Below are 24093 nucleotides of genomic sequence, written 5' to 3'. Positions count from 1 at the left end.
TGAGATTATAATTGAGAAGAAAGCCAAAAAGCCAGGGCTTCTATAATATGCAGTAACTGAAACATACCCTAGGTTTGAATTTGGAAAATTTTTTAGAAGACAAGTCCTGAAATGGAGGAATTATTATTTTTTTCTCTCCCCCATCCCCCGGAAAATCCCATTTAGTGATGGGCTTTTTTAGGAAAAGTACAAATTCAAGGAACTGTGAAGTCTTTTTCAAAGGAAGATTTAGTCTTTCCCATAAAGGAAAAAGGCAGTTCAAGTTCTTCCTCTCCTTTCTTTAGAACCTTAAAAGTAGACTGAGATACTACTACATTATTGGAAGCCATGAAGGAACTAAAACAGGTTGGGTTGGTTTTTGTTCCAGTGTGTTTCAACAGATTTATGATTAGTTTAATCAGGCATAGCTTCTTCTACGGATATTTAGTTTCTTAAGCAGTACTGTGGCTTCAGAACTGCATTCAGGTGTTTTTTCTTTGCTTCCTTGAATAATCCTTTATAGCTTTATCACAATGGTAGTCGTTTAACCACTATCTACTTGTAAGAAGGTCTGTATACACTCAAATACCTGCAAAAGTTCAAAGAGATTTGAGATTAAAAATAAAGAAAAGTAGAGATCTATACAAATTATTATCAAAAGAACATACAGAATGACTTTTTACTTTTATAACCCTTGAAAGAAAAACACTTTGTTTGCCTGTGCCGATTACTCTACTGACCTAATAAAGTTATATGTTAATAACCTTTTTTTTTTCTTTTTTCTTTTTTTTCTGTCATTGTGCAGAACACAGTTACATAGTTTGTGCTTCTGCTCTTTCAAGGAGATTCAGAATACTACCCTAACAATTTCATGCTCTGAAATGGAGTCAGTATGTTCAGAGCATTATATAAATTACATAGCTGAGAAGAAAACCTGTCTCTTTTTATAATGACTCTTATTGAGATCAGGTGCAAAAAGATTAATCATTCTGAGAGCAGATGAATTACTAAAGCTATAAATCTTTGGTAAGCAAGACTACTTTTCTATTTGAATTGTAGTATTTATAATATTGTTGAGGCACAATGTCACTGTCTATTTTCTGCTTGTCTGAATAAGTGTTATTCTTCCTGGGTTTCAATAAGAATAGAGTTTGTATGCAGTGACAGCCTTTGTTTGTCAAGAGCAAAGAGCTTATGGTATGTGAACTAAGGCCTGTTTCTCCAGCAATCAGTGAGGACTGTAAAATGAACTCTGTGGAAACAAAATATCATGAAAATTATGAACTAAAAATGTTTGATATGCCATTGTTTTCAGTAATATGTGTAGGAATGTAATAATAGTTTTTTGAAAAATAAATATAAAATAATTGTCTACTTAACTTTTTTAAAACAAAAAATTGCATTATTTCAGCATAAAATCTATTGTGCAAATAGAGTATACAAAACTGGTCACATAAGTACATTTTCATATTTGACAAGGGAGAACAAATAAAAGGCATCTTTCAAATTGAAATAAAATAGATTTTATTTTGAAAACAAATGCCATTTTCAAATACAGAAAAGAATGTCTCATCTTGAAATATATTTTTTGCAAAGTTATTGAATTTATAGGCAGATTTAGTGACAATGATCGCTTTTTTGTAAGTCTCAGTTTTGTTGCCTTTTATACAGCTTTGTAGCATAATATCAACATAAATATGCAGTTGTACACACTCTAATCCTTCATTCTGCAGCATTTAAGCTGGCTACACAACCTGTAGTATTTGAATGATTTCAGTGGGGTTCCTTTTAAGCAGAGTATTCTCAGTGTGTATTGCAATTTCAAAGCCTTTGTGAGAACAGTGTGACTTTTGAGTGCTAATTCCAACTTGGATGAGCCAGGGTTTGTCACATAGAAGACCCCTGATGCATTATAACAACAGTATGTCCACTCCTACAGTTATTTAGGTATAGCTCATGTTCATTACAGACCATTTCCCACTAAGATAAGTCATAAATTTGCCAATTAATGACAGCTGGGATGAAGAGAAGTAGAAGTAGGAGGTAGAAAATATAATTCTGTTAACATTACCGGTTACATTAAAAGGATAGTTACATATTGTATTTATGTATATATTATAATTATTTCTCTTACTTCACAAATGTACAATTTAGGACATACATTATTTTACTTTTTTAAATTTGTGTCACACCTTGCTAACTGAGTGCCATGAGGGGTGTCCAGTAGTATGAAAAGGCAGTAATTGGCTTCAGTGGGAGTTTTCTCTAAGTAAAAGTAGACAGGTCTAGTGTTTAAAAAAGCTTTTAGCAGTGTTGAAAATCATCTCTCTTTTGTTTGGAGTTTATTTAAAGCAACCGCAGAATAATGCATTCTCCAGTTTAAGAAAATATTTTCATACATCACAAAATTGAAAAAAATATATTTAATTACAGTATAAAGAGCTTATATAAAAGTAGTCTTCTTTAGCTTCTACGTTTTTAAGACAGTTTATGGATCTCATATCCTATAATTCCATTTTTTTTGTGCACTGAAGAGAATGTATGTATTTATGATATTTACCAGTAAAGATGAGCTCTCTTCCCGGTAATTTAACTTAAAAATTAGGAGTCATTTTCCTTTCCAGTTAATACAGTTACAATTAGCGCTTTGCAAAAATGTAACATTTTTAATATTTTATTTTTAATTTTGATTACGATAATATAATATTTTTACTAGTAAATGTTTTGTTTGGAAAATGACTATTTCATTTGAATGTTCATATAAGTGGAGATGGCATAGTATTTAATACGCCAAATACTATATATTTCCAAATCAATGGCCATGTTTTTTTTTTTTTTTATCCCTGTAGTGTTTGCATTGGAGTTATAGTGCACCCTATCATTAGAAAGAGTTTCATGTTTCTGTTGTTGACTTTTAATATGACTAGTGCTAACTTCCTAGATTATGTAACAGTTCTAAGAAGCAGTATTTTAATACAGTGTTAGCAAAGAATTTGTTTTAATTTCCTGTCACACCTACTAACCCCAATTTCTATGTCAGTTCTTGTTGGTAGTACCAGAATGAACTCTATTTTCTCCAGGGAGACCAGGCTTCTTCACTGAGCTGCTCCTGAGCCTAAGCTTGTCATCTCCACCCTCACTCTGCTGCTTTCATTTGTCTAGATTGTAAATTATTAAAGGCCTTTCAAGTGGTAGAGAGTCTGGAAGATTGCGGATCCCTCCCTATGATCCCTCCCTATGACCAACATAAAATTGTCAGTAACTATTTACTTGTTTTTCACTTGGAGTTTTCCGTGAAGGTTTCCTTTATGTTTTGAGTAATATGTTTCTATTATTAACCACATTTTATTGTGTTCTGATTAACAGAAACAAAAATCACTTTCTCTGCAGAGAATATTTAAGAATATTTTAAAGAATCTGAGTAGTTAAAAAAGAAAAAAAAATAAACAGAAGGGAAATGGAAAATAATGCCGTGTACAGTTGTCAAATGCTTATATTTTCTTTACATGTACACTTCTAGGAATGCTGGTTGTATTCCTTGGAAGAAAAAAGGCTCTAAGTTACACAGAAGGAGATGCTCCTGATCACAGCTTTTTATATGAATAAAGGGTGTTGAGGCACTGGAACAGGTTGCCCAGAGAAGCTGTGGATGTCTCCCCCTCTCCCCCATCCCTGGAGATGTTCAAGGCCAGGCTGGATGGGGCTTTGGGCAACCTGGTTTGGTGGGAAGTGTCCCTGCCCATGTCAGGAGGGTTGGAACAAGATGATCTTTGAGGTTCCTTCCAACCTAAACCATTCTATGATTCTGTACAATTCGACTGTTTACAATATACTTTATGATTCTGTGATTCTAAAGGATACATTGATTTTCCAGCAATTTCAAATACTAAAATAGGAACGATGAGATAGAGGATAATAAAGAATGAAGGGAGAGGGGATGATTTAGTCCTGTCTATTACAGCTGTTTTTGTCTTGACAATCAATATATCAGTAACTACCCAAGCAAGGACATGATTCCTTTGGTTGTTACCTCTCAGGTATTGCTCTTAGCATTCAACAGCTGAAGATCCTAGTGCCAGCCTTGTGGATTCAGCCATGCATGGGTTTTAGGTGCCATATCACATTACTCTTCTCTGTCTTTGGAGAGAATCCCAAAGCGTTGCTGGCCAACAAGTATATGATTAATACAGAGATTTTTCAATGTGCTTGGCAGTCCCTGTACAATTACCTCACGCTGACAGCTGTGTCTGATCTTCAGTCAGTTTTGCTTTTTCTGTACAATTGGCAGTCTTTTATTTTTTTCTGTGAGTATTCTGTAACTGCCCAGAAGTGGTTCAAAATGGAGCCTTCACATACTCTTGCTTTTTTTATACATATTTTTTGTTTTCGTTTTATTTCATGATCATAGGAGATGGTAGACACTCAAGTGGATTGGTTGTGAAGTACAAAAATGCAGTTGAAGTGAAAGCAAAGTTAATAATTAAATATCTGAACTCCAGGTTCCACATGCTTTGAAATTGATAAAATGAAAGAATAAAAAAAAAAAAAAAAAAAAAAAAAAGAAAGAAAACCTTTGAAAAACAGCTCAATGAATCAGTGGGAATTAAGTATCTTATATACATAAATCATACACTGAAGTAGAGGTGCAGACTGGGGAATTATACTTCATAATCGTACTGGAATTTGTAAATTGGGAGAGACAGACTGTGAGGATGAACAAAGATGAGGCATTAAGACATCAGGAAGGCATCAGCTGAAATAGGTGTTAATATCAAAATAATAGCAGTCAAGTAGGGGGTGTCACTGTTTTAATGTAATAAAAAAGATAAGAAAATATAGAAAGGAAACAAGTTCTTTTAAGAGTACTTCTACATTAACTGATTACATTGCTACATGCAGTATTTAAATGAGCTGTTACTGATCACAGCTCATAAATAAAAGGATAGGTAGACATTTGTATCTAATGCAATTTTTAAGCGGTGACAGACAAACAAGTATTTAAGCATTCATTACTGATAAGATAATACTACAGTGATAATTTACTGAATGGTTTATTAAGAACTAGTGATAATACACCATTTTGAAATACATTTCAAATATCTGAAGTGAACATTTTAATAGTAACATTTATTTATTCATTAATACGTTACATAAATACGATACATTAATATTCATTAATAAGTGATTTTTAAGGGAATTTTAAGATATCTGTCACCACAAACTGTTGTGTGAGTGGTTTCATACAGCACTGGCTGCGGGAAAACAATCAGCATAACAGCACTGCATAAACAGAATAATCTCTCATTCTCCTGAAGTTATGTTCTCATGCTGAAACACTTTAAGAGGCTGGTGTTTCACAACATTTCAGTAATAAATTGCCTAAGATAAAGTTTAGAAATTAAATAAGCATTGGTTGTTTTTCTAAGGAGAACATAGTTTCTTAAACAAATTACAATAGTGAGTGAAGTGGGGACTTCAGTCTGTACTAAAAGCATATTTCTGCCTTGTCTTTGCCACATACTGTTCACAATCACAATTTTAAAGGTTAACATGCTAGAAATTGTAGTATCTTGCTTAGAGTTGAAGTGCAATGTAATGCCTAATATTAAAGATAGCAGAGGAGCTTGTCCCATTCTCTTGAACTATCTTGAAAACCACTGTGCATATGCAGAGGGATTAGCCTATAAAATCCTTTCATTTTATTTGTACTGCCAGATATTTCTTCTTTTATCTACTGAAAAAAAAAGGATTAATAAAGAACATTTGGTATTCTGTATTTGGAAATCCTGTTCCCTAACTACACTTAATTGTTTTGTTAGTTAAGTCTTTAATAAATTTCATTTAAGCACTACTGAGTGAGTAAGAGTTTTAGTGAGCCCATAGGATGGAAAACAACATAGGATGGAAACAACAAGACTTGCCTGATGCTTTTTTCTATATCCAGACAGAATTAAATCAAGATGAAGGAAGTTGTTTGATCTTTTTTATTATTATTATTTATTTATTTGATTTCTTTTTCATTACTCAGTATAATGTTTTCAATATGCCAGATGTCTATATGTATTGTCATATTTTTCACTTGGAACTTAAGTAGCCAGAGGAAGAAACTCAGAGCTCAGAATACTACAGGTGCTGCAAATGGTCTATGCCATTTTTACTACGCCAGTATTACAAAAATTATACAAAATGGAAGGAGGCTGAAGTCTCTACAAAATTTAACAGCAGTTTACTGAAGGTGCTACACAAAGGTCTAAATAATTAGAGGACAGGCAATGACATATGACTTCCAGGACTGAGTTAAGAAATAAGAAATTCATTCTGACAACATTAAAAATCACTGGTAGCATTGGGTTCCCAGAACAAGTGGAAAGAGGTAATCTGACTTACTTTATAGAAAAATTGGTCTTGCTCAGTTGATGATAAAATATGAGACAGCATGTATTTGAATGTGAAATGTTTTACCTGAGGCTTTGTCTTCGTCTTTGCTAGACAGTGTTGAGTGAAAAATTCTATGAATATTTTGTAGTTCTGGCTGGCATCTGGATATGTTTGCATTTGTTTCCCATAGTGTTTAATCATCTCCTCCACAGGATTTAAAGTATGTCATAAACCAAAGTCAAGACAGCTTCTCTATATAATATTTTCTCTTCAAGACCTATTGCATTTCTGCCTGTTAGAGGAGTGTGAGAAATCAGCTGCTGAAAGGTTAGTCATGAGACATCCTTGTGGTTACAAGAAGACTCAGTATATCCTTGGAGGGATTGCTTAAGTTGTGCTAATATATCAAAGGATTCTCTGATTGCTGCTTTAAGATCCATAAAGTTCCTTTGTTTTTCAAAAGGCATAAAAAAAATTCTTATGGAAAAAAGTGGTGACAATTTGGAAAGTTCCTGTTAAAATTCTTTTATGGGGAGAAGAGATATCAGAATAATATTATTTACCATCAAAAAAGAATGGTATGAACAGGATTAGTTTGTTTAAATGTGTGCATATAAACAACTCTTCCATGAAGCTACGAATGTTACTGAACTCAGAGGGAAATAATATAAATTTTTACTGTGGTATTCAGCATTATACATTTCTATGTAATCTGCTTTGTCTTATCCTGCTGTGTGTTACTGGGTGATTTTGATGAGTATGTTCCCTTACTTTTAGCAGATGTCTCCATTTTGTGGTGACAGTAAAAATGACAGCAAGTATCTTCAAACTACCTTAATCAGGATTTTATTTGTATAGATATCCTGTTGCAAATAAAATGAATTAGAGTAAAATTTCTCATGTTGGTTATGATGCTGCCTTGACGCTATCGTATTTATTGTGTTCTCTTCCAATGTAAGAGATTCACATTAAAATTATGTCTGTCATGGTTTGCAGATTTTGTTCTAGAATGTGGCAGATTTTTTTTTCCTTTGCAAATTTTTTTGATGCAATGTTTGAAGCAATTCCTTTTATTAAATGTGTGACTTACTCTTTTTAGGAGGTTAGCTTGGAGGTAAAGTCATAGTTATTTAAGTAATAGGTTCTAGGATTACCCCAGCATAGTTTCAGTTCAGCTCATTGATTGCCTAGAATTCCCATATTGTTAACCTCTCATGGAAGGAGAATTCTGTCCAGCTGGCTCCTCTGTATTAAATTATGACATGATTTATTAGTTGCTTCATGCACTGTTGATCGCTTGGGCTGTTTGCTGTGAAATCTTCCATAGAATACCCATACTTAAAATGTAGTTTGAATGTTTTTAGAGTTTTATGCAGTTTAGAACAGCTGCTGTGTTGTCAGATAGAAGCACAAGACGGTAAATAATGAGCTATATGATATTAAGTGTATCCAAAAATAGTTAAAGGCATTAAAAGAATTTCCAGATTTGCAAAGTCTAGCTAATAAACTTATAAACTTTATAGCAGTATATTTATCTTACCTCTTTTTTTTTACCTCTTTTTTTTTTTTTTTTTTTAAATCAGCAGTGTGCTAGAGAATCCATTGGATATGGAAAAATAAACAGAACTCAAGGGAATAGTGTAGATATGTGGTCAACTTTGGAAATACACACACAAAAATATAACTTAGAGCATTAGTTTACCTCTCTTTACAGTTTTAATAAAGAAGATGGTGTTTTGCCTCATTATCTTTTCAAAGGTGTCATAAATTGTTCAGACTTATGCATGGGTACAGTGCACTAATATTGAGATTGTAGCTCACTGGGTAGCAATTTTAATTGCCTGGATGATTAGTTTGCCTAGAGAAGAGGGTGTAAATGAGAAGTGATAACTTGAAAAGATTGATGATTTCATCTTTCTAACTCAGTTTGCACATTTTAACTTTGAAATAGTCTGTGTATTCTATGTATTTGAAATATTCTATTTAACGTGTACTAGAAAAGCTTATTGATGTGACCCTTGCAATAGGAACCATGGGAGACATTGTTTGCTTTCCAAAAATATATATATTTAATAAGATCTTATTATAATCCCTGTAGTAGAAATACCAAGAGTTTCATTCCATGTACTCAGTAATTAGACCTAAAGTTAACTAATGTTTGATGTCTTGTCATGAGGCACTTACAAACTATTATATGGTCCTAGCGCTGAAACCACCTGCAATCTGTTTTGTCAAATCTAATCTTCATGGCTAAAGGAACTTTCTTTCTCCGTCTGTTCATTATCCCTAATTAACATCCAGTTCTTCAATAGCGGTCCTCAAACCAGTACACAGTCCATAACAGTCTCTGAGATTTCTCAGGGCTAAAAGGAGAGCCAAGTATGAGGTTGCCTGCAGGAGATTTCTCGCTCACTGTTAGTGTCTAGAGATCAGTGAAGACTTGGGGCTAGTGCTGCAGGGAAGAGGGCTGTGTTCTTTATAGTTTCCTATTTCCCTTTTTCTTTGCCTAGCTTTCACAAAATGAATTCTGCCTATGTGTTTATATCCCAGACTTCTGGTAAATTTGAAAAGTCGTATTTCTGCTGTCCTTTTTTTAACCCTGTTACATTGATTCATCTTCAAATATGCCTGAGTCATCTTTCTGTGCTAAAAAGCCAGGATCCTGGCCAATTTGTTACTTTGTTGTTGTTGTTGTTTAAAGAAAGTATTAATTCTTATTCAGTATTCTAAAAAATCAGCTGGCAAATACACTAATAAAAATTCTAAGTGTTTTAGATTTCATCTACATTTAAACCCGAATATTTTGAACATCTAGGCTGAACTTGTAGCTTAGTTTTCCCACATTTTCATTAGTGCTGAACATGAAGAGGTTTGTTGTTATTCAAAATATTAATGGTACTGAAACAAACTGAGCACAGATTGTGATGCAAATGCTTCTCAGTGTTTTGAAGAAACAGAAAGAGCCTTTGCAGCTGCTCATTTCTGGAGAACAAACATTCTGTCTTGCAGCAAAGCACAGACCTTCAGAACTGAAATAAACAAATACACATCGTTCTGTGTGATGTTTAAAAGATGTTTATGACAGAAGAAGAAACCAACGAGAAGTGGTACTGAAGTCCTGCTGCACAGAACAACTGCCTGCCTTACATCTTATGGCATAGGCGTGGGGTTCCAGGAGTATTTGCAAGCCCTTCTGTCGTCCCTTAGAACTTCTTTTCGGTGGATTTTCATAAAAAACACTTGAAAAAAAACACTGTGGGGAAAATCATAATTTTAATATTAAAATGATTTTGGTACTGTTTTAGAACAGTCAAGTGTTTCTGCTACCATATGCTAACTACTGTTCATCTTGCTCAATATACTGTTTACTCTGTAAGTAAAAGAGCTCATTAAAGCTGTGCCTGTGTTTTTCCCATTTTGCAGACTGCACAGAGGAAGTGTGGGGATTTCCCATGTGTCAGTACTTGAAGGACAAGGGCTGGTGTTGTGGTCGCAATGCTAGAATGTCAGCATGCTTGGTATGATTCCCCTTCTTTTCTTTCTCCTACTGAGAGCTTTATCCAGATGTTACAGGATTCATTGTTTTTGGCTTCTAATCCTAGAGCCATGACTTTAATCCAAGACTCTACAGAATAACATCATTAATGTTGTAAGCATGATGAATTGTATCTAAAAAAAATAGTATTGACCTTCCAGCGTTATATATTTTATACTTGCTGGAGGCATGAAAAAAATGAGTATTGACAGAACTGTATTTTAAGAGTGGACAGAGAGGCCAACCCTTTGCTGAAACGTAAACACGGTAACTCCTCGGGGTAATAGTTTCTGGCCAAGGACTTAGGGGGGAAGAAGGTAATTGTAGAAGGATTGCAATCAGTAACTCCCCCAGCACCTTCATGATTCATAATATTGAATGTTCTGACTGTTTGAAACCTAAACAAACCTGCTTCTTCCAAAAACTAGAAGAGCTCTAAAATCCATGTGGCTTAACAGACTGGAAACATCTTTTTAACATTGCACCAGGAGATGCAATGCTCTTAACGACCTAGCCCCAACAAGACAGGATGATGAACTGTTGTCTAATTTGAAAGAATAGATGTGTATCAAAAATTTTGACCACTATTTCAGTTAGAAGAGTAGTATTCCTTTGCTTTAATAATTTTTAATTTCTTGTATTAAGATGAATCATAAAAGGTTCTGGTGAGCTTCTGGTGCTAGCTCTGTGCTTCTGTTGGACAGAACAGTGTAGACTAAAGACACAGTATAGGCTAACGTATCAAGGTTGTATAAACTTGAGCTAACATGATAACTTAATGCTATCAGAAGAAAGTATAGGAGTCTGGTTATTTAGTATTTCTTAAGGCTTAAATGTGTTACCCTTGGCAAGGTACAAAAAAAAAAAAAAAGTGCTGCTTTTAGAGATGATGGTTGTAAAACTATTATCACAAAAATGATTTCTAAAAAAGAATTGCCTTTTTTTTTCTTTTTGCTGCCAATGTCATGCAATACTATTTCTTCCTCAGCTATTTCCTTTCTCATTCCCTTGCTTTTGGAAAGGGAAAGTTTGGGCTGCCTTTCAATAATGGTAGGAGGATAAACTTTGAAAGCAAATGACCCCCAAGAGATCATACTGAACATGCCATATATATCTATTTTAGATTTCATAGAATTCACAGAAATTTGGCAGTTAAAAAGTTTTTTGTTGTTTAAACTTTCACAAAAGGCAAGAAGCTCTCCTCTGTCACTAAATACTTCTACTGTTACTATGTTTGTAATTCCCTGTATGCATTTTACATGACTAAGACATTCCTCGCCTTCTAGGAGGTACAAGGGAGAATACAGTGCAGCTGGGCACCTACCTTCTTCCTAGGATCAATGGTCTACCTTGGGGAAACTGAATGTGCTGAACTATGTTAATGTACTCAGCATTATTATATATGTTCTTTATTATGTATTGTTCAAATTGGTTAAAGGGCCAAGGGCCAAAGGGTCTGGATGAGATACTCAGTTTCAGACCCTTCCAGTACATGTTAGAACCCACATCCATCTTCTATGACAAATAAGTTTATACAGCAACGTCAGATCTGGTATTTGAGCAAAGCCATGAATGGAGGAACTGCAACTGCTAGGACTGTAGTTGAAGAACAGTCTGAAATAAAAAATCAGTTCTCAAATTAGGAGAAGGAAAAATGGATGCTTAAGAGACAAGCAATTCTACTTGCTGTGGTGGAGTTTGGGGACTAAAGGTGATGATAATCTGTAAGTGGTGAGGCATTTTTGATTTTTTATCTAATTTATTGTACTCTTTTATTGTACTATTTATTTACTACTCAGTTGAAAAATTTACAGGCAAAGTATCTTTTCAACCGTGGAAAAACATTCCATACTTCTAATTATTTGCCTTTTTTTTACTATGGATCATAAAAATCAAATACTCTCACACTAGCATCAGGATTTAAGGTCTGAGGATTATTTTGTGAAAGACAATGAACAGCATTTTAAACTTCAATCCCTCTGAAATTTTTATTTTATTTAACTTTACATAAGGATGTTTGATTTATCTGTATACTAGAGTGTAAAAGTATTCAAAGACGATGTACGTTGAAATAATATTTACTTTAAAATACTGATTATGCAAAGTGAATTACTTGTATTTCTGCAGAAACAGAAAATATAAAACAGAAATATATAACATTGCATTTATAACATAAAATATTTAATTATAATTATATAATACAAAAAGAGAAAAAAAAAATATTTTCAGTACCTTCACATGAAGTATTTCTCAGAAATTCTTTTAGAATACTAAGAAAAGGAAAAAAAAATGCTCACATATATTTCCATTCAGTTGGTTATCATCACGTCTCCTATAAATAAACCAAAATAACAGGAACGAGCTGATTATGAGTCCCTAAAGGTATTAACACTTTAAAGTGTGCAAGCTCATGTTATATCACACCATTAATCTTTTAAAATGTCGTATCCTCTGACTTTTATACAATGTGTTTATAAAATGTTCTGATAAAGAATAAACATATCTGCAATTTAATTCCTTCACTTTTAAAGGCTTTGGAGCGAATTGCAGTTGGCCAAATGGTAAGTAATATTGTTTATTTTAACCATTCTAAGATAAAATGTGTTTTTCCCCTTTGAATGCTCTCAATCCATGACCTTATATTGAACTTCTGAATTTCTGGAATCTAAAACACTAGCATACACTACATCAAATCCTGATAGATAGCATGTGTCATCACAAAATTGCATTTTTATTGCTGCAATTGTACCTAGTGAATCTGTTTTCTTTTGACAATTAAGAGTCTGAAAAAAAGCACAGCTTAAAATTTAAGACATTAGGATACTCTTCCTAACTTCTTGCACTATCTTTCAGCAACTGCATAAATTCAGTCCAAATGCCTTTCTGATATCCCTGGTTTGGATCACTCTATCCCAGTGTTATATCAACTAATGTAAAAATAGAAATTGTTATGACAAAAGCTTGAATCTGTAAGAAACATCATCATTCTCATTTTTAATCCCTGTACATTTTTTTTTCTCTGTGAATACTTTGAATTCTTGTTGTGCAAGTTATCCTGTCAGGGATGGTGGACACCAACTTTGCAGATAGTTAAAAGGCAAGGCTGAGAACTCTTCTTTCTATATGTAAGCCCCCTGATCCCAGTAGTATTCTACTGTAGATGCATTTTGCCATGAATTTTAAATCGGCAAGTATTAACTAATTTTATGCAAACACAAAGATATGAAGTTTTCAGTGTATTCTGTTTTTAATAGCATAGTACTTTCTGCATGATTGAGACTACAGTGTATGATGATTCAGCTAGGGAATTATTCTTTTGTCTTTAAAACAGCTTAGGTGAATTGTTGTATTTATTTTGCATAGTAGAATTTGGATCATGATCAGTATATTTTTTCTCTATTCTTTTTCCCTCTGCCAACCTCTGAACTGTACTTCAGAGTCCAAGTTTCTTTTTTTTTTTTTTTTTTCTCACGTTCATGGTTATGTTAGAATCAGACCAAAAATGTAAATTTAAGTGGATGCAAGAACATTAGTAAATTGTCCCCTTAAACTTGTTATGACTAATTGTAAAGAATGTAAGCCAATATGTAGTTAAGGAATCCAATACTGGTTTTGTTACTCTGATATTAATTTCAATGCCAATTTTAAATCCTTTTTGTTATAATGCATTTATTTATTTATTTTTCAGCTGCCTACAGATTCATTGTTTTATCGAGCTGTTCTTCAGGTTATTATAGAAGAAATTTATGGTGTCACCAAAAGGTAGGAAGCTCTGAATTCACAGACCACAAACCAAAATCTGATTCTCTGCCATCTCTGCTCTGTTTTTCTTAAGAAGTCATTTTTATGAATCCGTCTCATTAGACTATAGATACATATTGGTATTAAAATGAAGGATACATTTCACAGAATCACAGAATCACAGAATTTCTAGGTTGGAAGAGACCTCAAGATCACCGAGTCCAACCTCTAACCTTACAGTAACAGTCCCCACTAAACCATATCCCTAAGCTCTACATCTAAACGTCTTTTGAAGACTTCCAGGGATGGTGACTCCACCACCTCCCTGGGCAGCCTGTTCCAATGCCTCACAACCCTTTCAGTAAAGAAGCTCTTCCTAACATCTAACCTAAAACTCCCCTGGCGCAACTTTAGCAACTTTAGCAACTTTTTTGTTCATCCACATCACAAATGTATTACCTTTCCTTTACCCATAGCTTAAATAGGTCCTCCTTGGTACCAGATGCACGGAAAAAGCCTGTCTTCAACAGAGAACAAATAGCAAACTCACTAAAAGTCAACAAAGTCTTAGTCTGCCTTATTATTAGGAATTCCTAGCAACTTTAATAATGCAGAAGACAAAAAGGCATTTCTATTTATCCTGAGAAAAGCTGCTAAATGACCAACAGTTAGCATGGCTGTAAAGGGCTGCTTACTGCCTATGTCTACATTAGCAAGTACTACTCCCTTGTAAAATGGGATTTGAATAGTTGCTGCTGAGGTCTTGACATCAGCACTAAACTCTTCTGGAGTTGTAGTTTGGATTAACTTTTATCTAATTCTGTGCTATGTTTGCCCACTAACATTTGGAGCACATCCAGAAGCACATTTTTAATTTAATTTTTGAGCTCTGAACCTGTTCCACAGTGCAAACCAAGGTATAGGAGGTTGGCAAAACCAGAAAAGTCACTCCAGATACTTACTGCTGGTCTAAAATAAATGCTAGTGCAGATATCCCCAAGACTTATGCTAAATGTGGAGCCAGACAGCTTACTCTACAGAAGGTCAAACTCCTGAAACAAGAGATACTTACCTATTTATTTTTAAATTACATAGAAGATAACACATAACAGCATTGTTACTAAGTTGTAAAAAAAGTGAGAAATGGATGGTAGTATACTTCATTTGTTACAGGAAGCATAATTTGGAGGAAGTAATTAGGATTATACTTTTGAAAAAAAAAAGTGGGGCAGGCCTACTTTCAAGCTCACTGATGTGAGTTGTCATCATTTTCATTGGAACAGCTAACACCTTCTTTATTGTTCTGAAGCCTTGTGAGATTGTTTTGCAGTTTTTGAGATGTCCATTTCTGGAATGAGTAACACTTAGCAAACACATTAAAACAATTAAGAGAATGAACTGTAAGACTTCGAACTATCATTAATCTGTTTTGCTTTTTTAAACTACTTGCATATATCAAGAATCTAGTAAATATATTTTATGTATCTGTGCTGACACTGGCCAGCAACTAAACACCCACCAGCCGCTCACTCACTACCCCCACAGCAGGATGGAGAGGAAAATGGGAAGAGCAAAAGTGAGAAAAACCCATTGAGATAAGAACAGTTTAATAACTAAAGTAAAGAGAAAGGGGAAAAAAAAAAAAAAAAAAAAAAAAAAAAGAGTAAAGCAAATACAATCACTCACTGTCACCCACCCCCAGCAGACTGATGCCGAGACAGTCTCCAAGCAACAGCTACCATGGAAAGACTACCCCCCAGTTTTATTGATGAGTGTGACAGTACATACTATGGAATATCCTTAAAGTCAGTTTGGGTCAACTGTCCTGGCTAGGTTCCCTCCCATCCTTTTGCCCAGCCCAAGCCAACCTGCCGCAGGTTGACTTGAGCTATGTGACAGTAGCTGAAACATCAGTGTGTTACCCGCACTTTTTTAAGCAGAAATCCAAAATACAGCACCATATGGCTTTCTATGAAGAAAGCTAACCCAGGCAGACCTGGTGCAATGTCTTTCCTCCTATAGCCCAGCCCAAGCCAACCTGCCGCAGGTTGACATAGAGCTGTGTGACAGTAGCTGAAACATCAGTGTGTTACCAGCACTTTTTTAAGCAGAAATCCAAAATACAGCACCATATGGGCTGCTATGAAGAAAGCTAACCCAGGCAGACCTGGTGCAATGTCTTTCCTCCTATAGCAGAATTAGGAGGGCAGAAGCCTGTCTTCCAGTATCATAGCAGCATAATCAGCTGTTTTTCAGACCACATCAGCCCAAGTGTTTAAATGCATCTCAGCATTAAATATGACTACAGAAATTATTTCTTCTTTAAAAATAAACATGACTTGATTCTCAATGAGTGGGGATCCCTGCCACTCAAAAAACATTAGAACTGGTACTGAGTAAAGTCTTTCTGTTGACCTCAGTAGATGTTAATTCTGATCCTTAAGTAAGGAGTAAGGAGGATTACTATTATTAAAGAGAGGAAGATGTTTAAAACATTTTTAAAGTGTTTTTTGTTTGTTCTTAAGAAGATATTTGTATTTAATGTTATTTCTCCTTAACTAATTAAAGTGCATACTCAGGAATGGCTGCTGTAGCTGAAAATGTAACTCCTACATGACAAAACTGGAAGAGGGCAGTGTTACAGTAAAGTATAGTCAAGAAAGTGAATTCAGACTAACAAAAGCTTTGTGTGTAGTTTCTCCAAAATATTTTAAACAGAGAAGAAAAAAAAAGTATGTGACCTGCTACGAGTCAGTATTTCTACATGTTCTTTATATTTTCATATATTATTTTAATATTTTATGAAACTAAACTACCCATATTTTAGCTTTCTTCAAAAGTAAGTTGTGTCTAAAAAGTTATTCAAGTATTGGCTAGTTATTATAAGTGAAAGGGGGAAAAGGAATATTGCTACTGACTTGACAGTAGTGGCTGTCCAACAGATTTATTTGCCCTGAATTAAAAATTCAATTAAAATTATTTTTAAAATGTGTTAAGTTTCTGTTGCTGAAAGGCATGCATCTCAACACTATATTTGCAGTGAACGACATGTTGGGAAAATTTTCTCCAAATCATCCTCTTTCTTGGATTATGTCAGAAAGTCTCTGAAAAAACTGGAACTGGATGATTCAAAGGTGAGTCACTAAGCAGAGATCCTTATATCTATGTGAGTTCTTGATCTCAGCACCACAATGCAATGTTTAAACCACTGAGTTGTGTAGTTTGTATATTGCTGTATAAATATAGTTCTATTTTTAGCAAAAATAATAGAATAATCCATACTGATATATTAAAGAAATATATCAAAGCTGAGTTGTTTCATGTTTTTTGGAAATCGGCTTCCATGTATAAATTCTTTAAAAGGTTTTGCTTTTTTCTGACTTTATATAAAGCAATCCTTTATTATACATAATGCTAATGATCAGATTTTTTGAAAGCCTTTCCAGTATTTATGAACATAATCCTAAAAATCACCTTTGAGGAAAAAAAAAAAAAAAAAAAAAAAAAGTGCTACATGCTCCATTTTATACATGCAGTCATTCAGAAGTAAATATAGCCATAAATACTGCCAAATGAAGCAAACATGAAGAACTTCTTGCCTGTGCTGATAATGTACACTCTGATAAAAGTAACTCTTGCAGCCTTTTAAATCCATCTGAAATACTATCCAGTACAAACTTACTGCTTTTTCATGTGTGCTTTCTTGTACGGTTTGGTTCCTAAAGCATTTCCTATTGATTTTAGCCTTTAGACAGACTCCTTAAGTAGCTTTGAAAGATCTTGTGATGCCTCTGCATGTACAAAAAAAACTATTACTTTTTTACTTAAATTAATGAATGTTAAGGATGAATGTTAACATTTTAAAATAACTTTCCTACATAGAGAAAAAGAAGTCGGTACAAATCTGAGATTCAAAATTGAAAAATTTTTCAGATATTTTTCATATTCTCAAATGTCTTGTCTTAGTTCTTTACAATACAACTGTTAAATTGGTCAACAGATGGCAACATAGCATTAGGCATGGAATATGGCTATGTGAGTGTAAGATCATAACCACGCCATGAGAATAAATTGTGTAACAGAAACTAGAAGGTATTAGATTATTTTTAAAAATGTACAAATCAAAGAAACAATAGCTGTGGCAAGTGTGTAAAGTATTTAAGTTGAATGTAGTAGTTTTCAGTAAACCAGTTCATAAAATCTGAAGCCAAAGTATGAAATCACTTCAAATTTGCCAGGCACATCAAACCATGAGCTAGGAGAAAAATGCAAAACCTTACAAAAATGCAAACATAAATAAAGGTTTGAATAAGTGCAAATGATGCTGGAATTATGTTTGCATGATAAATAGGCACTAACATAACGCATTTGCCTCAGTTGAAAGCAACTACTGGAATGCTGTCTTCCTTACTGTGTGTATAATCATCCAAATCCACTAGTGGATTGATTGTACAATAGTCGATTTAAGTAATTATTGATTAAACTCTGCTGGTAAAGAGTTATACAGTATTCCCTTTAAAATTATTCGATATGTAAACTTCATGTTCATATGTCTGAATTTAGAAGCACTGCCTTTTGCTAGAAAGGGTCTGGGCAAGGCTGCCCTGAGAGAACCATGTCTGGCAACACCACTTCAAGCTACCCATTTGTGTGGGTGCTGAAGATCTGATTCAAGTAAATGTTCATTTTTGGTTGTATTGCTCCTCATTTTTATGTGCAGCTGGCTGCATACTGGCGATTGAGTTTTATGCTGATCTAAATAATATTATTTTTTCTTTCCCAGCTATATTCAAATCTGCAGCAGGACAAAAACAGTGCTATTTCAATGCTAGTGCGAGGAAAATTGTTACCGCTTCCTCAGCAGTGGCTCTGACATTGCAGTTTTCATGGTGGAGTCAGCACTATATCTACACACTAATGGAGAATGTGTTAAATTTCTCTCTTCAGAAAAAATACTTGCATAGCTAAAATTGTGATGAAGGCTAAACACTTGCTCTCATAGACAACAAAAATCAAAGAGAAATTTATGTAGAATTTGTTTCCTAGTTCTGTTTTAAAAAATGAACAAAAGAGCAGCTGCAGCACATAGACCAAACGTCTGCTCTGTCTCTGACGGTCGCCAAAAACTGATGCCTAGGAAGAATATGACGAGAGTAAGTGTGTATGAATAATACTTCCAGAATAATCAAAAATGTGCCCATCAGCCACAGTAAAAGGAGGCATTCATTGTCTCCATGTATCACTTTATATAGGTGATGTTCAAAAGCAGCTAAGGAAGGCTTGGTCAAATCAGAAGTGTTTAGTTTATTACTTTTCCAAATCTGGAGATAAAAAAGTGATCCACCACAGAGCACTGGACATTAGGGGAGGTAGTGAGGGGTGCATTGTGATACAAGTGGAGAACCATAAGAAAATATTGTTTGCATAGTGGTCTCTGCTTTATGAGTGCAAATGCTGGATATTTAACAAATTTTTAAAAGTCAGAAAATTGAGAGTCATGATATCAAACATTAATGCAGTTCTTTTACAATGAGAAAAATGAAGAGTTAAATCTCTATATGAGAATAGAGATAACGTCTGGACTAACAGAGAGGTAGGATAAAGAGGGCAACCGCATAAAACACCTGACCCACCTTGATGCTCATTTATATAAGTACATGCCTTTTGCTAAATAGAGAATGAGGGCTCTTTTCAGAACAGTAAGCTGATTTTTGCTATTGTTTTTCTGTGAGATTAGGTACTTTAATCCTACCAGTTCTTCATTTTAACAAGCCCCTCTGCCTCTTTTGTTGTGAAGACCTTTGCTTATCTGAAGTGAGAACCAGACCCTTTATGAAAAGATTGTCAATTGGGAGTGAGTAAGAGTGAGACAAAATAGTAAAATAGTTTTTCTACAAAAAAAAATAGCATTTACCAATCACCTAGGGCCATTCAGTGTTAGACGTCCCTGCTCAGGGACTGAAGTTTCCCATTACCTTAACCAAAATAATTTCCCCCATTGTGTTTTCTTTTCAATGTAGAAGAGCCTGTCAAGTCCAGATTACACACTGAGATGTAAATGAACTTTTTTTCTGTCTTTTGGTAAAGGACCATTCCTTTCACACATTTCTCCACCTCAGTGGTAAAACTAAGGCATACACCATGACTTTTGAATGTCTGACCAAATATTCTCAATTTGTGAGGGCAGAGAGGGGGTCTTTTAGTGTCAGCTTGATGCTTCACAGGTATGGTTATATTGCTGCTAGATTTAGAACTAATGGAATTGCTCTGTGGGCCATGGATCCCTGCACAGGTCTTCAGTAACGAGTGTGGCTACACACTGAGGCAGAATTTTATTCCAGGTTGTTTTCTTTGTTTTAGCTCACTCTGTTCCTGTATGCTCTGTGTTGTATGAGCAAAGCATTCAGCATCACTTAGATAAGGGAGAAATTCTATCAGATTCCTTTTCCCTTTTAATCAGTTTTACCTAATTTAACATAATTGTGGGACTCTCACTTGAAAGAATGAAATGTTTGTGTCTGTTCTTTCTCCTGGAGGATCTGGCTCCTCTTCCACCTGTTAGTCTTGTTTCTTTCAAGCAGCAAGGGCAGTCAATCCTTCCTCTTGCTGCATTTCTTCAGCAGAATGTGTTTCAGCTCTGTAGCGTTCTTGCAGATACATTTAAAAGTAAGCCTCTTTATTAATTCATTTGGTTACTGCTTAGGACAATAAGTGCTACAAATGGCATTGCCACAGCAAAAGGTACTTGTGTAAGTATTCATGTATTTCTAGTCTTAGAAAAGATAGAAAAATGTTCTTAAATTGCCTAGCATCCCACAATTATTGGGATAAATCACCAAAATGTTGTTGTTAGGGCTTACCTTACTTTAATTTAAGATGATTAAAGGTTACAGGCTTACCAGGTTGAGGCTGGGAGACGTGGGGATCTGCAGTCTAGCTAGGACAACTGTTCTGTTAGTAAGTGAGAGCTTCAGCGGGTGGAGCTGTTTAGCAAACAGAAGCTGGCCGGAATTCATTTAAGGACAAAACGCTTTTTAATGCCACATCCAATTGCAGGAAGATACACAGGGCTGGGAACACTCCTGACACATCTGCAAAGAAAAGCTATTAGTCACTTTGATTTCATCTCTTGCTATATGCATACTGGAGTTACTGCTATGGCCGAATAGCATTCAAGGTAGCTATTTAGTCAAAATATTTCACAAATCACTTAACCCTTTCAGATGTACACAAGTGCTGGTGAGGTGCAATAGCAACTTTGAAGGAAGGGTGCAATAGCAACTTGAAAGTGTCACTGTAAACCTTAAAGCACAAAAGAGTGCCTATCAGTGAGCCTGTTGTTGCAGATGTACTTGGTTTTGTACATCCAAGCTTCCAGGTGGCCTGTAACTGGTATTTTTCAATTTTGAACAGTCTGGTGTCTGCACATAACCTGAAGTTCCTGCTGCTCTTCCCCCTGAAAAAAAAAAGTCATTTATTTGGCAAACAGTCTGAGATAATATCTACAACAATAAACAGATGGTTAATGCTCAGTTTCCACTATCCCTTGCTTGCTCTACCCTGACCAGACTTCCTAAAAACAGCTGCTGCCCATTTGTCTTTTTCTGATCCTGTGCTTCAGGTAGAGCATCCCACAAAGATTTACAGCTGCCAAATCTGAACTGGTGGATCAGGCAAGGGCACTAGACCTATCTGTGAGGTGTTGTACCTGTCACAGTAGCACTTGAATTAATAATACAGTAAGAGAAACTCATGTCCTGTGAAAAAATCATTAATCATCTTAAATAATTTAAACAACTTTGATATTTGATACGTTATGTCTAGCAATGTTAGAATATGTCAAAGCCTCGATTTAGCTGTGTAGCTAAAAATAGATACAAGTAGTATCATCCTATATATTCTGCAAAGGTTAGGTATTTAGAAGTATATTTAATTAAGTGAATGTGTTAGTACTTTATTTGGCTACAATAACCAAGACTTTGGGGTTATTTATAATTGATAATGGATACGTAATAATATATGATTGTCATATTTGTTTAAGATTTTCTCAATTTATTACATATTATTCATTTATAAAATAATCCTTATCCTCTAGTAATTATGCTTGCAATTTTTATCATTAAATAAATCCAAAGAGATATGAAGTACACTGGGCTTGCTAGTTCAGCTCTACTGGAATTCCTAAATGACTTCTTTTTTGATTGACTTTGTGCTTTTGCAAACTCCATAGTATTTAATTTGAGTAATAAAACATTTAGAGAGAATACTAAAAATAGATTGTGCGTGAAATTATACTAATTATTTTGTTCAGTAACTGGTTATTTTTTGTTAGACAAAATTTGTTTTCTAATGTCTTTGATCAGTTTTTATATAGTTAGTGTGAATATTTGACATATGCTTCATACAGCAGTAGTGTTTTTTTTGTTTGTTTGTTTTTTAATGGCGATACTTTAAAAGAAAACTAGCACAAGAGCACACATGTGCAACTTTTTACTTTAATTTGGTAAAACAAATACCTATAACTAACAGTAACACTTGCCTGTACATACACATAAAGTCTGAAAACTAAGTAGCTGAACAGAGTGATTTCTCAGTGATATAACAAGTAACAAAGAAAGTCAAAGGTCTGACTTTAATAAGCCTAATAAAGTAGCTGATTCTATTGATTTTTAAAATAAAATAAGGATACGCTGATTTTAAAAATAATTGGATTTGCAGAAGCAGCACAGATGTACTTTTATTCCAAGTTTCATGTGATTTGTCACTGTTTCAGAACTGCAGTTTTAATATACGTTTCCTTTTTATAATTGCTCAGATGGCAGAGTGAACATGGATTAAGGAGATGTCTTCTCTTATGAGCCAGTTATTCATGTTAGCTGAATCTATATTTAATATATCAAGATCAGTCCTGAATAAATTTTCAGCAGATGTAACTTGTGCTCTGCTTTCTTGAATGTATTTATATGATAACAACGTTCTTTTTAAAATGAATACAAAAACAATTCCAGTTTGCTGTGTTCAGATTCCTGCAGTATGAGATGGAAGCAAAGCCAAGAACTTAAATATGGGACTTTCAAAGACTCCTCCTGAGAGTTAGAAGTTCCCATCACATAAGTGCTTTGTGAAAATGCTGTGGTAAATGTACCTTGCAGATAGCTTCACAATGTGTGACTGGTAAAATGTTTGCAACTGCCTCTGGATTTTCTTGGGATCCATCCCTAAGATCATACCTTTCCCCTTTTCAGACCAAACCAGGGACTATCTGACAAGCCTTTTCAAGCATTATGGTCCCTCTGAGAAGCATGCAGATGGAAGCCCTCCTCCCCCCCCCACCCCACCCATGTTAGCTCTCTGTCCAACCTGTGTCATGAGCTGGCCTGATTTCAATCCCTAACTGTGTTCTACTCATGTAATGGCGAGCAGTTTTTGAGGAGGTTCCTTCCCATTTCCACATCTGTGCTACTCAGACAATACTGTTTGCATTTTGTCACATATATTTCCTAGTTTGTTCCTATACCTGTTGTTTCAGATGTTCAAATGATCTTCCAGTTCATTAAACTTGAACATGGTTGTATCAAAATACGTTGAACAGAATGTTTTACGTTTTTTTTTCATTGTTTTAAACCATATAATGAAGAGACTCTGTGCTCTGTACATGTCATTGACAAACAACATTGCAATTAAGTGAACAGGTGAGCCCAGGAGAAGATAAAAAGCCTCCATCCTTATAGAGCTTGTCAGGGTAAGTTTCAGTATTTAGAAAGCTGAACTTTTTTAAAGCAACATATTTCGGAAGTTCCAGTCTTAGAAAAATGCTTAATAAATGTTTCCGCAGCCATGTGAGAACATTCTAAAGTAATAGAATGAACTCTAGTCCTTACACCTTTAATATATATATTTCTGATTTTGCAAAAGTTTTTTTTTTTTTTTAATGAATTTCTGAATAAGTAATGTTACAAGATTTTGACCAGAGGAGCATGACATTCTCTAAATTTATCCCACAGGATTAGCTGAGTGATGAATTTCTAAATTTAATTTCAGCACCAATATGAAAACTCTTTAACCAAAGGGATTTCTTATACTTCCCAAGTTCAAATGGCTGAATATGTAATCTATTTTCTGCATGTAATGTTGCTCAGTTTCCAAAACTTGGCATATAGATGCTTTTTATGAGTCTTAACTGCAGAACTGCTACTTGCAAATACATGTGTGTTTTTTTTCATGTGGCACGCTAGTTGATGTGCCCACAGGCTAAACCAATGTTGTTTTCAAATAGAATGCTTGAAAGAATGCTAAATGAATGCTTGGGTCTTCTATGAACTTGTTGGTTGTATGTCCTTCCTTCCTTCCTTCCTTCCTTCCTTCCTTCCTTCCTTCCTTCCTTCCTTCCTTCCTTCCTTCCTTCCTCCCTTCCTCCCTTCCTCCCTTCCTCCCTCCCTTCCTCCCTTCCTCCCTCCCTT

At 34.7% G+C, this 24093-nt stretch overlaps 1 protein-coding gene and 1 long non-coding RNA gene across 3 annotated transcripts in view; one reads left to right on the top strand and one right to left on the bottom strand.

Annotated features, from left to right (window-relative positions):
• Nucleotides 1-24093, top strand: part of METTL25 (methyltransferase like 25) — a 74855-nt gene that overhangs the window by 30933 nt on the left and 19829 nt on the right. For both annotated transcript variants that reach the window (XM_035338288.1, XM_035338296.1), the window contains exons 6-9: nucleotides 9781-9875; nucleotides 12424-12453; nucleotides 13581-13654; nucleotides 16674-16767. In XM_035338288.1, coding sequence (XP_035194179.1) covers nucleotides 9781-9875; nucleotides 12424-12453; nucleotides 13581-13654; nucleotides 16674-16767 — 293 coding nt within the window. The remainder of the gene's footprint in view (nucleotides 1-9780; nucleotides 9876-12423; nucleotides 12454-13580; nucleotides 13655-16673; nucleotides 16768-24093) is intronic.
• On the bottom strand, nucleotides 19698-22669 carry LOC118173593. The gene is made up of 2 exons (XR_004754298.1): nucleotides 20849-22669; nucleotides 19698-20724 (listed from the first exon to the last, which is right to left on the bottom strand). It is a non-coding gene; the product is annotated as an uncharacterized LOC118173593 (long non-coding RNA).

The sequence above is a fragment of the Oxyura jamaicensis genome, chromosome 1 (genome assembly GCF_011077185.1).
Source record: "Oxyura jamaicensis isolate SHBP4307 breed ruddy duck chromosome 1, BPBGC_Ojam_1.0, whole genome shotgun sequence".
In the NCBI taxonomy this organism is placed as follows: Eukaryota; Metazoa; Chordata; class Aves; order Anseriformes; family Anatidae; genus Oxyura; species Oxyura jamaicensis.
The sequence above is the reverse complement of the archived record's forward strand: the minus strand, read 5'-3'. Positions and strand labels throughout refer to the sequence as shown.